General features: G+C 50.0%; 1 protein-coding gene across 2 annotated transcripts; it reads left to right on the top strand.

Annotated features, from left to right (window-relative positions):
* The first annotated feature begins 270 nt into the window (after positions 1 to 270).
* Positions 271 to 11,469, top strand: MORN3 (MORN repeat containing 3). Of its 2 annotated transcripts, none has more exons than XM_049619387.1 (6): positions 271 to 649; positions 5,636 to 5,793; positions 7,339 to 7,498; positions 10,332 to 10,516; positions 10,820 to 10,903; positions 11,207 to 11,469. In XM_049619387.1, exons 1-5 carry the CDS (start codon positions 505 to 507, stop codon positions 10,895 to 10,897), a joined length of 726 nt encoding a protein of 241 aa, XP_049475344.1. In that variant the 5' UTR covers positions 271 to 504; the 3' UTR covers positions 10,898 to 10,903; positions 11,207 to 11,469. The 2 variants fall into 2 exon arrangements, with proteins under 2 accessions (XP_049475344.1, XP_049475342.1); XM_049619385.1 differs by having other exon boundaries at positions 273 to 649; positions 11,233 to 11,469.
* Positions 11,470 to 12,457: the final 988 nt, after the last annotated feature.

Raw genomic sequence — 12,457 nt, 5'->3', positions numbered from 1 at the left:
GTGTCCCTGTGGGCTCTGCTACAGCAGCTGTCCGCCAGCCCAGAGTGGCCTGGCTAGCTCTTCTCCCAACTCTCCCTGAGTGAATCCCACTGCTCACCACTGGGGGCTCCAGGCCAGGCTCTAGACTTAGGACCAGCATCCACTCTGACTGGTCATATTGGTTATTAAATATGTGACTTTCAACCATCGGTGGGGGACAGCTTTGTCATCACAAACCCCCCTGCTCTACTGGTTTCCCTGGGTTCCCAAGCAATTGTGCCGTCAGACCCACCTCAGGGAGGCCCTAGAGATGCAAAGGAGATGACAGACACGGGCCAGTCTAGTGCAGAAGGATCCCCCCCAAATGGCTGCTCATCTGCCCGGGGACTCCAAACACACATGACTCACACCATTTGGGCTCAGACAAGTGCCTCCCCAGGAAGCCCCGGCATTACTAGGGACACACTGAGCCCCTGATGTCCCTAACCCTTTGCCAGCACCTCTGGTCCCGCAGAAGCAGCCAACATGCCTAACTCCAAGTGCCTGCAAAAGTCGGAGCCCCTGTGGAAGGAGTGGGACCAGAAGGCCCAAAAGAATGGACTGAGGCACCAGGTGAACGCTGTCAATGGTGACTGCTATGTGGGCCAATGGAAGGACAACATGAAACATGGTGAGTGGGGGATCTTCAGGGGCTTGGGAGTATGGAGTCTGAGCCATGGTGGGTGATGGGGGCCAAGGAAGTAGCTGGCAGAGCTTGTCAGGGACGTAAGATATCATAAGATATGTCACCAAGGCTCCCCCAGGGGGTAAATGCTGCTGACCTGGACCAGCTGGGGGCCTCCACAGCCTGGGGCTCTGGAACCAAACTCAACCCTGACTTTAGATGACCAGGGACCAGCGCGGGACAAAGTGGTCTTGAGATACCAACCATAACCACGGCCTGAGTTCTAGGGACTCCAACATAGTCCTTACCCTCTGAGACCTGGGCTAAGTTGGGCCTGGTTAGCAGGAGGGAAAGGAGCCCCCCAAACCACTTGCAGTGGTGATTCAAAGAGCTCTGATGTGGGGGTCTGACCAGTAATGAGTGAGAGAGGACACACACACACAAGCACATACACACACAACTAGCTGGGGCTTCAAATTTAACTGTAGCTTTAACCAGCAAACAGCATGGGGGTCCTTGTGGTACAAAATCAGCCCTGAAGAAAATCAAGTGTTTTTAAGTTTTATTTATTTAGGGGCACCTAGATGGTTCAGTTAGTAGAGCATGTGACTCTTTTTTTTTTTAACTTTATTTATTTATTTTGAGAGAGAGAGAGAGCGAGCAGGGGAGGGGCAGAGAGAGAGGGAGAGAATCCCAAGCAGGCTCCATACTGTCAGTGTGAAGCCTGATGCGGGGCTCAAACTCACGAACCATGAGATCATGACCTGAGCTGAAACCAAGAGTTGGACACTTGACCGACTGAGCCACCCAGGTGCCCCAAGCATGTGACTCTTGATCTTGGGGTCATGAGTTCAAACTCTTGTAATCTCTACACCCAACATGGAGTTCAAACTCATGGCCTCAAGGTCAAGAGTCACATGCTCTTCTGACAGAGCCAGCCAGGCATCCCCCCAAAAACAAATTTTTATTCCAAACAGATGGTATGGCTTCTCACTCAGGACTTGAAATCCAGATGCTATGTTCTTAACCACTTTTCTGTCCTGCCTTCCTGAGTTAAGCACTTTGGAGTCCATAAAGCTGGGTCAGAATCTCAGCTTCGCCAACTCTGGCCTTGAGGAACTAATTACCCCACTCTGAGCCTCAGTGTTCCAATCTGTAAAGTGGGAAAATACTTATCAGTAAAGATAAGAGATGACGTCTATCAAGTGTGTAGCCCAGGGTCTGTACAGAAGGGGAACTTCTTGAGTGTTCTTTGAGGGCTGAGCGTGGCAGGGTGATATCACCACTCCTGAGAACTTTCCTTGTCCGGAAGCACTCCAAAGCTCACCCCACCCAATGTGCGACACAACACCACCACTCAGCACTGACTTAAAGGCCAGACTTTATGCAGCTACTCCGGGCTTTGTGTGCAGTTAAAGATGCCTGTTTATGTGCTTTAGTCCCTGTGGGCAGCAGGTGAGGTAGACAAGGCCCTAAACTAGGAATCAGGATTCCGAAGTTCCGACCCTGGCTCTACCACTGAACAGCTGTGTGATTTCGGGTAAGCCATCTCCCATTCTCTGGATCTCAGCTGCCCCACCTGTGATATGAACTCATGGGTTGACAAGGCCCTCTGAGCCCTTCTTCTGTGTGAGTCCTGCCTCCCCTAGGACCCTGGAGGCATAGAGCTGATTGGGCTGGGGCTCCAGAAAATGGACCTGTCAGAGAATCCAGACCCAGCCTCCCCTCTCTTCAAGACGTGCCTTTGACCACGCTGACAGGGGATTGCTGTGGTGTAAGCAGCCTGGAAGCAGTCAAAAGTCATCATCATTCAGGGCAAGGATTGGAGTGGCTAGTGCTTCCCCAGCCTGTTCATTCATTCACTCTGCTAACACCCATTGCACTCCTAGTCCATGCCAGGCCCTGTACTGGGCATCTGCTTAATGCCAGCCCCCAGGGAGCTCCAGTCTCACAGAGAAGCCACACAGTAAGTAATACCCCATTTTAGAGAAGAGGAAATTGGGACTCGGAGAGAAGAAATTATTTACTGAGGGTCACATACCTATGTGGTAAATGACATGGAGGCAGAAGCCAGCCTCCCAGAAAAAAAAAGGAAACATGCTGTCTCGAAAACTCAGTGACTATGTATGCGACATGACATGTCAGTGACATCTCAGTGACATGGTGGAGAACCATGGGGACGACTATAAAGCTATGGCCTAAGATGAGGAGAGTTACTGTCAAGATATCCCAAAACAGATTCAGAATAAGACCAATGTCTATAAGCATTTTTACCCAGCAGAGTGGCAATCCTTCCTTGATTCTTTGCAGAAGAATAAGATAGAAGTTGAGTGATTGAGGGGCGCCTGGGTGGCTCAGTTGGTTAACCATCTGATTCTTGATTTCAGCTCAGGTCATGATCTCATGGTTTGTGAGTTCAAGCTTCTCATTGGACTCTGTGCTGACAGCACAGAGCCTGCTTGGGATTCTCCCTCTCCTTCTCTCTTTGCCCCTGCCCTGCTCATGCTCTCTCTCTCTCTCAAAATAAATAAACTTAAAAAAAAAAAGAAGTTGAGTGATTGGCTTATGCCTGCCCCAGGCTGAGACCTCCTCCTGGACCAGAGAAGCTGGAGCCAAAGTGTAAGATTTTAGGCAAGGAGAAGCATGTGGCTAGATCTCTCTCTCTCTCTCTCTTTCTCTCTCTCTCTCTCTCTCTCTCTCTCACACACACACACACACACACACACACACACACTCCTCTCTGGGGAAGGAACTGTCTCCCAGACGCTTCTGAGGGCCCCGGGAAAAGCCAGAACCTACTGTTTTCAGAGTGGATGGTTTGTTTATATATAGTCTGTACATAATAAAACAAGGCTATTTTGCATCAAAAAAATAAAAATAAAAGTGTGGCATCAGGATGTGAAGAGGGCCAGAGAGGAGACACAAAGGCAGCCATGAGAACACAGAGAGGTGATATTTGAGCTGAGTGCAAAAGGATAGGGATTCACTTGGTAGAAGAGCATATCTTCTAGATGGTGGAATCAGAATGGAAGGCTTTGGGCTGTATTGTCTTGTTCAGTCTTGTTTTTGGAACTGACTGGAAGCCCATGTGCCCAGAGCAGAGAGAGCCAGGGGAAAGGGCAGGCAGGGCAAGGGTTCCAACCACGAAGGACCTTACTGGGGCGCATGGGGGGCTCAGTTCATTGAGCATCTGCTCTTGGTTTCCGCTAGGGTCATGATCTCTCATGGTTTGTGGGTTTGAGCCCCGCCTAGGGCTCCACACTGCCAGTACGGAGCCTGCTTGGAATTCTCTCTCTCTCCCTCTATCTCTGCCACTCCTGCACTCTCTCTCGCTCAAAATAAGTAAATAAACTAAAAAAAAAAAAAAAAAAAAAGGACCTTTTAGGAGGTGGTAAATTTGCGTCATCCCAGAGGCAAACAGTCTCATTAGACCAACTTGAATCACATGCCCTTCATTGAACCAATCACAGTGGCCCGGGCTGATTGGCTACCCTTGCCAGGGGGAGGAGTCTGATCCATACAAACCTTAGGGATTGAGAGTTTGGGAGGTGCTGGTTCCCCAAAAGGAATAAAATTAGGAGGAGGACAGGTATAGACAACCCAGTGAGGGCTCTACCTCAAGGGCAAAAATAATTGGTAACATCTTTCCTATTTGCAGGCACTGTTCTAAGTGCTTTCCATACATTAATGAATTTAGTGATAGAACAACCCCATGAGATTCTCTCATCTCCCTTTTACCGATGAGGAGCTTAATAACATTGAGGAACTTAAGAACATTAAGTTATTTGTGCAAGATCAGAAAGCTCACAGGGACAATGTTGGATTTGTTCCTGAGCTACCAAGGACCAAGACATGAATTGGCCCATATAGGTACTCCACAAATATTTTACTCATCCTTTTGTTCAACAAATGTCTTTGTTCCGCATGTATTTGTCTCCTGGAACTTGCCAGGCACTGTTCCTCGGTGCTGGGAATAGAGCGGTGAGCAGACCGGACCAAAGTCTGTGTCCTCAGAGAGTGCACATTCTCCTCATGGAGAGCTAGACAATAGACGATAAATGATAAGTGAGTGAATTGTCTGTTAGGTTAGGAGTTGATAAGGGATATGGAAAGAAACAGAGCAGGGTAAGAGAGGAAGATAGGCTTGTGATTTTACAGGGGTTGGTCAGGGTAAGCCTCACTGAGAAAGATTTGAACAGAGACTTGCAGGAGGTAGGGAGTGAGTGAATATTTGGAGAAGAGCGTTCTAGGCCAAAGGATAAGCAGGTATAAAGGCCCTGAGGCAGAAGCATATCTGGCGGGATCCAGGAACAGCATGGAGGCCATAGTGGCTGGAAGGTGGGAGTGGAAAACACAGAAGAAGCAGGAGTGGTAGGAGAGGGTCCCCATGTGTGTTCTGGAGAACTGAAGAAATATGCAGAATATTTTCTAGAAATTCTGGCCATCTGGCATAATCATTCAGTATTATTAAGAGATAAAGCTAGGGGCACCTGGGTGGCTCAGTCGGTTAAGTGTCCGACTTCGGCTCAGGTCATGATTTCATGGTTCATGAGTTCGAGCCCCGAGTCGGGCTCTGTGCTGACAGCTCCGAAGCCTGGAGCCTGCTTCGGATTCTGTGTCTCCCTCTCTCTCTCTGCCCCTCCCCCGCTCACACTCTGTTTCTGTCTCTCTCAAAAATAAATCAACATTAAAAATATTAAAATAGAAAAAAAGAGACAAAGCTTATTATTATTAAGAGAAAAAGAAGTGGCAGATTTCTACTTGGGATTTGTTAGAGCAATCTGGTTTCAGAGCAAAGGACTGGAGAACTGCTATTTGTAGAAATGGAACTTTCTTGGTGTTTTCCCTACTGGTGGGTGTCTAGAGGCACAGACCCTGGCCCAGCCCTTGAGAACACCAAGGCAGCCCCTGAGACCAAGGCAGACACAGCATCTGCCCCTCCAGTCCCATGGCTGCTGTGTCTGCAATCTTGGCCCGTCTCTGTGTCATCAGGAAAAGGAACACAGATCTGGAAGAAAAAAGGAGCCATCTATGAGGGAGACTGGAAGTTTGGGAAGCGAGATGGCTATGGCACCCTCAGCAATCCTGACCAAGAGAAGGGAAAGTATAGGAAAGTATACTCTGGCTGGTGGAAAGATGATAAAAAATCGGTGAGTGGTTCCCATCATGCTCTGGGGTGTGGGCCGGGCTGAAACCAGGCTGTGTGTGTGTGTGTGTGTGTGTGTGTGTGTGTGTGTAGGGGGAGCAGTCAGAGAGGCCTGGGAGAAAAGGGGGGAAGGGTTGAGGGAAGGAGGACAAGGGCACTGTGTGCGTGGGAGAAGGAAGGGGTGGGGAATCATCAAGGGTTCTCAGAACAAAACCCAGGAAACAGGAAGCAAGAGGAGAGGGCCCAGGGAGGAGCCCATGAAACCCTGTGGCTACAAAAAGCCAGCCAGGCTGTGTGGGGGCCAAGTCTCCTCCCCCATCTCCCCCACTCATTTCCTGGCTTTCTTTTCCCTGGGCATTCCTTTCTAAGAATCCCCCTTCTGTTGGGCCTGAACAAGAAGGGGGTAGGAAAAGTGGGAGCAAGAAAGCAGAGGCCACACCCTTGGCCACAGAACAAGAAAGGAAGGTCCTGGAGGTAGAAGCCAGCCAGAGGCATATCCTCAACCCATAAGTGCCTGACCCCTCACCATAGGCCATAGAGACAGATAATAACACAGTGCTGCTATTGAACAACTGCTATTGCAATGCCAGAATCACAGCATATGATGCTTCAACTAACTCACAATGTCGTCGTCATCATCATCACTCATTTTATTCATAAGGAAACAAGCTCAGAGAGGTGAAGTGCCTTGCCTGGGGTCACACACTGCTGGCAAGTGGTAGAGCTCAGGATTTCATGATCTCTGCTCTGAAACTGTTTACTGGCCAGTAGGGAGAGAGGTCCCAAAATAAACAATTCACATTTAATATGGTGTTAGGATAGAGGTTTTCACAGGGAGCCCACAGGAATTGAGAATTCAGGGCAGGCTTCCTGCAGGAGGTGATGCCAAAAGGTACAAAGACTTAAACAGGGAGGGAAAAAAGGAGAAGAGGAAGTAGCAAAGTGGAAGGAGCAAAGAATGTGTCAAACAGCAAGGTGTGTGTGCCCACAGGTAGGAGTGAGGGGGGAGGGGTAGGTGGGGGGCCTTGAAGGCTATGTGGAGAATCAGGATTTTGAGGGGTAGATGGGCTGCTTAACCCAACTTCCTTAGGTGTGATCTGCGGGGAGTCCATGATTCTCTGTAGCTGTGGTGTTCATTTTTCTGGGGAGAAAGTCCATAACTGATGGGATTCTCTCAGAAGCATCTGTGACTTTTAATAGGGTCAAATCAAAGCTGAGGAGAGGGGGCAAACATGATCAGATGTGCGATGTAAAGATCCGTCTAGCTGCTTACTGGGGGATGCATGAGGAGGGGAGAATGGGAGAGTTGGAGGAACGGGACCGTGAGGAGCAGAGACGAGATACTGGGCTGCATGAAGGTGACAGCATAGGGGTGGAGGGCAATGGGACAACCCGGGGAGCTTTTTCAATTCACGACCATGAGCTTGGGATGTAGGGCTGAGGGAGGAAACAGGGAAGTAGCCAGGGTGTGGCTTGGGTGCCAGGGAAGATGGGGGTGACTTTCCTGGTGTCGGGGACGCCATGAACAGGGACACCTTCGTGCTTTCAGGGCTATGGGATTCAGTTTTTCGGACCCAAGGAGTATTACGAGGGTGAGTGGTGTGGCGACCAGCGCAGCGGGTGGGGCCGCATGTACTACAGTAACGGCGACATCTACGAGGGCCAGTGGTTGAAGGACAAGCCGAATGGGGAGGGCATGTTGCGCCTGAGTAAGTGCCCCGCCCCAATAGCCTGCTGGCCACGCCCCACCCACAACCCTTTCTCCAGCTCCAGCTAAGATGAACGACCGGACCAGATCCCTGCCCTCAAAGAATTTATATTCCTTTTTTCTTTTTTTAAGTTTATTTATTTATTTTGAGACAGAGTGGGGGAGGGGCAGAGAGAGCGGGAGAGAGAGAATCACAAATGGTCTCCAAGCTGACAGCACAGAGCCTGACCCAGCCTCAATCTCACCAATGGTGAGATCATGACCTAAGCTAAAATCAAGAATCTGACTCTCAACCGACTGAGCCACCCAGGTGCCCTCCTGGGAGCTTATATTCGAAAGGGGGAGCCTAACAATAAACATCAACAATTAAGACATTTTCTTATGGTCCTAATAATCATAGTCTATGCTTACACAGCACTGAGCTCACTTAATCCTCGCTATGGTCCTATAAGATAGATACTCTTAGCCCGATTTTACAGATGAACTGAGGTACAGAGAGGTTAAGTGACTTGCTCAAGGTCAATGCAGTCTGTTAGTCGTTAGATCCAAAGTGCTAAGGAATATCCCTTGAAAATAGAAAGGTGTGTTGGATGACAAAGGAGTTGTGGACAGGAGCGATTTAGATTGACTTATGGTCAGGGAATGTCTCCCTCAAGGGGTGACATTTGAACAGAAGACTTGAAGGAAGAGAAGGAACCTGATAGGCATTGAGCTGGGAAAGAACAGAGGAAAGAGTAATCAGTCAAGTAAACTGCCTTAGCGTCAGGACTTAACCCATTCCCTACATAGCAACCAGCATGAATTTTTTACAGATTGGACCTGGTGGCTGCCCTGCTTTCAACCATCCGTAGGCAGCACCATCTGGCCCTCCTCACCTAATTGTGCTTCCCACGTCTTCCTCTGGGAATCCCTTCATTTCAGCCACACTCGTGTTCTTCCAGTTCCTCCCACGCTTTCTGCCTCAGGGCCCTTGCACTGCAGTTCTCTCTTCCCCGAAATAGAAAGAAGATCCTCCAGGTCTTTGCACTGTCTCCTCCTCAGAGAGGCCTTCCCTGTTCACTCCACTAAAGCACGTTCTCCTCAGCACCTGCTTGCTTCCTTTCCTTTTTAGCGCTAGGTGTATAACCTCGGGCAAGTTTCTTTCTGTCGGTGCCTCAGTTACCTCACCTGTAAAATGGGAATGAGAGTAGTACCCACTTTGTAGGTGCTACGAACACGTCTGGCGCATAGTGGGCTATCTATAAAGCTAGGGCCATTGTCTCTCCAGACTGTGAGCTGCATAAGGACCTGGACTGTGTGTTTATTTTGTTCCCCACTGTTTCCCCAATGCCTGGCACATAGTAAGTGCTCTTAGTGAGGACACAGACCAGAGCTCAGTCTCCTGACAACTCAAGATTCCAACTTCCAGTGAGATTTGGCCAAACTGAGGCATTGGGGCCACTGAGGAGGGTTTAATCCAGTCACTTCGGTCTGTCGTCCTCAATCCCCCGGGCACCCAGTGCCGTGCCTGCTTTCAGTGAGCATCTGATAGCCTGCATTTAGCGAGCACCTGCTGCGGCCACACACAGTGTAAGGGTTCTAAGTGCATCATTTCTAGTGGCCCAGACTCTGGAGACAGCTTGCCTGGGTTCAAATCCCACCGCAAGCTCTTACTACCTACGTGACCTTGGGCAATTTGCTTAAACTCTCGCGCTTTGGTTTTCTCATCTGCAAAGTAAGGATAAAAATAAAACTTAAGTAGGGTATTGTGAAGGTTCACTGAGGTTTGTGGAGGGCTTAGCATGGTGCCTGACACGTAATAGTAAGTGTTCGACAATATTCTAGCTCATACTTGGAGGTAGCAGGTGTCAGCAAATTACGATCCTTGAACCAAATCCAAATCGAGCTCCACGTACGTTTTGGTAAGTAAAGTTTTATTGGCACACTGACTTGCTCATACATTTACACATTGTCCACGCTGCTTTCATGATTCGATGGCAGAGTTGAGTGGCTGTGACAGAGAACATGGGACACACAAGGCAGAAAATACCGTCTGCCCCTTCACAGAAAAAGTCTGCTGACCTCTGACCTAGAGTTTATCCAGTATCCTTCTAAGCCCTTTCTGTGTTTTGACTTATTTAACCTCCACCGCAATTCTGTGAGGTAGGTGTTACTGTTATTCCCATTTTACAAATGAGGAAATGAGACAGAATGGTCGAGTGATTTGCCCGAGACCACACGGCTGCGAGTGTCTCAGCGGAGAAGTGCTAGCTTTATTATTACTTCTTTTGCAGCACCACCACCATCCGTTAAGCAGGAGAGTTAATTCATGATTAAGAGCGTGGTCTCCTGGGATGAACAGCCCTTGGCTTCAAATCTTGTCTCTGACACTTCCTAGCTCTGTGACCTTGAGCACGTCAGTCAAACTCCCTGAGCTTTCAAGCTCCATCTGTAAAAATGGAGTCCGTTATCCTTCATAGAACTGTTTTTGTGAGGAGTGCGTGAGGTCAGAAACATAGCAAAGAACCATGCGCAGAATGAGTGCTGGAAAAACACTGCCTCTTCATGTCGGTAGCTACATTTTGTATAAATAGGAAACGATGTTGCTCATCCAAATTCAGGCAAGTAGTGGAGGCAAGACTTGGACCGGCTCTGATTCCAGAAGCCATTGACACCCCTAGGCTCTGATGTTTATAGTTCGGGCCTCCCAGACTCCAGGCAGCCCAGCCCAGGGCACTCTCAACATCTTGGTCTCCTTCTGGCTTCCCTGTGGGCACAGTGGCATGCGGAGGGGCCAACCTGCTAGTGGGGCTTAGGTGTGCCCAGCACCCAAGTGACCCTGTCCTTTCCCCCAGAGAACGGGAACCGCTACGAGGGCTACTGGCAGAGAGGCATGAAGAATGGGTCGGGCCGTTTCTTCCACCTGGACCACGGTCAGCTGTTTGAAGGCTTCTGGGTGGACGACGTGGCCAAGTGTGGCACAATGATTGACTTTGGCCGTGATGAGGCCCCTGAGCCCACCCAGTTCCCCATTCCTAAGGTGGGCAGCACCCACCAGGGCCCTGTGGCCACACCCAGAGAGACAGAAAACAGTACCTCCCCCCCGCAACCACCCACACACACCCAGGCACATCCAGCCTGGCCAGGCCTAGCCCAGCCCAGCCCAGCCAGGGAACAAACCAGATTTTGTTTTCAGTCGGGGCATCCCCACAGAGACTGGCAGCGCCCAAGGCAGATAGCACTTCCAGAGTCGGCAGCACCCCACAAGGTGGGCAGCACCCCACAGGATGGCGGCCTGGGCCTTCCATGCTCCCCAATCCAACCCCTTACTGCTTCCCTCCAGATCGAAATTCTAGACCCTAATGGTGTGCTGGAGGAAGCCTTGGCCATGTTCAAGAAGACAGAGGAAGATGAAGATTGATGCCAGGTGAGGGATGGGCATACTTTCCCCCCTCGGATGTGGTTGAGAAAGCTCCTGGGGTCTCCTTTGGCCAAGGGGCTCAGGGGCAGGACCAGAGGGTGGGTTTCTTTCCTCCTGCAATCCAGCTGGTTCTTTTTGGTTCCTCCCCTTCAAAACTCATTTCCTCAAAGACCAGGTCCCTCCTGAAAGCCCTTAAGTAAGGTAGTTTGCCCCAGGCCTGCACTTGCGCATCTGTCCTAGCCCCTCCTGGTGTGGGTGTTAAGTGGGGTTCCAGGAGAGGGTGATGATACAGCGTCTTTGGGTCGCCAGCTGCCACCAGCCCCTTGCCCCTGCAGAGAACACACCAGAGCTTCTGGAGAAATTCAAGCCCGTCGCCCAACTGCTCAAACCGGTGCGGCTTCTGCAGAAGTGAGTGGTGACTCGGGCACACCCTTGGCACCCTCAGAGGGCACCTCACTCCTCCCAGCACTGGATCATCCTCTCCCCAGCTGGCTTTGGGGATCCTCTTGTTACAGCTTTCATTCTGGGCCCCCATTCCTGAGCACGGGAGTATAAAGAACCTGGTGGCTTCAGCCCAGGGCTTGCGGTGTGTGATTGTGGGTGGGGAGGAGAGGGTGGAGTTCTGGGAAGGACTTTAGGTGAGGAAGACAGACATCCCCACGGGCTGCATGGATTTACCGAGGGGGAGAAAGAAGAAGTGTCTCTAGGTCTCTGACCTTTGAGATACTCCAGGGAGAAGAGCCGGTGTCTAGTCACATTGGCCACTAAGATTTGGGGTTGAGACAGAACCTGGCTTCTCAACCTAACACAGGAACACTCAACCTTAGGATCCTGCAGGAGCTTTAAAAGCTACAGACACCCAGGTCTCACATTCAGACTCTGGTCTGTCTGGGGTGAGGCCTGGCCTTCAGAAAGTTCCCCAGATGATTCTAACGTGCAGCCGGGGCCATGAACCCCTGACTTACTGGTTTTGTGACCCTAAGTGACCTCAGTTGCCCCATTTGTAAAATGGCACTTAGAAGATCTCACAGGGGTTTTTGAGGATTTGCTAACAGATGTAATAATAACAAATAAGTTGTATTGAGGTTAATTGTGAAGCTGAGATCCAGGAAGAGCTTTGCAGAATTCTAGACAACATTCTGCAAGGTACAAGGGACCCTTACATAATGGGTAGGAACATGAGCTCAGCAGTCAGACTGCCTGGGTGTGAATCCCAACAGTGATTTATGAGCGGTGTGTTCTTGGACATGGCACCCAACCTCTCTGTTCTCTAGGTTCCCTCCCCTCAGACCCGGACAATAACAGTCCTTACCACCCAGGTCACCGTGGTTAACATGAGGATGAAATAAGGTGTGGTTCTAATCTGAGGGTGCTATTGTCTCCCTTCCCTGCTGGGGGACACTTGGCAATGTCTGGAGGCATTTTTGGTTGTCACAACTGGCAGGGAAAGATATTACTGGCAACTAGTGGCTAGAGGTTGAGGATCCTGCTAAACACACTATAATATACTCTAGGGGCTCCCGACTTCAGCTCAGGTCATGATCTCAGGGTTTGTGGGTT

Source organism: Panthera uncia (genome assembly GCF_023721935.1).
Source record: "Panthera uncia isolate 11264 chromosome D3 unlocalized genomic scaffold, Puncia_PCG_1.0 HiC_scaffold_8, whole genome shotgun sequence".
Lineage (NCBI taxonomy): Eukaryota > Metazoa > Chordata > Mammalia > Carnivora > Felidae > Panthera > Panthera uncia.
This window is presented reverse-complemented; position numbering and strand designations above follow the sequence as displayed.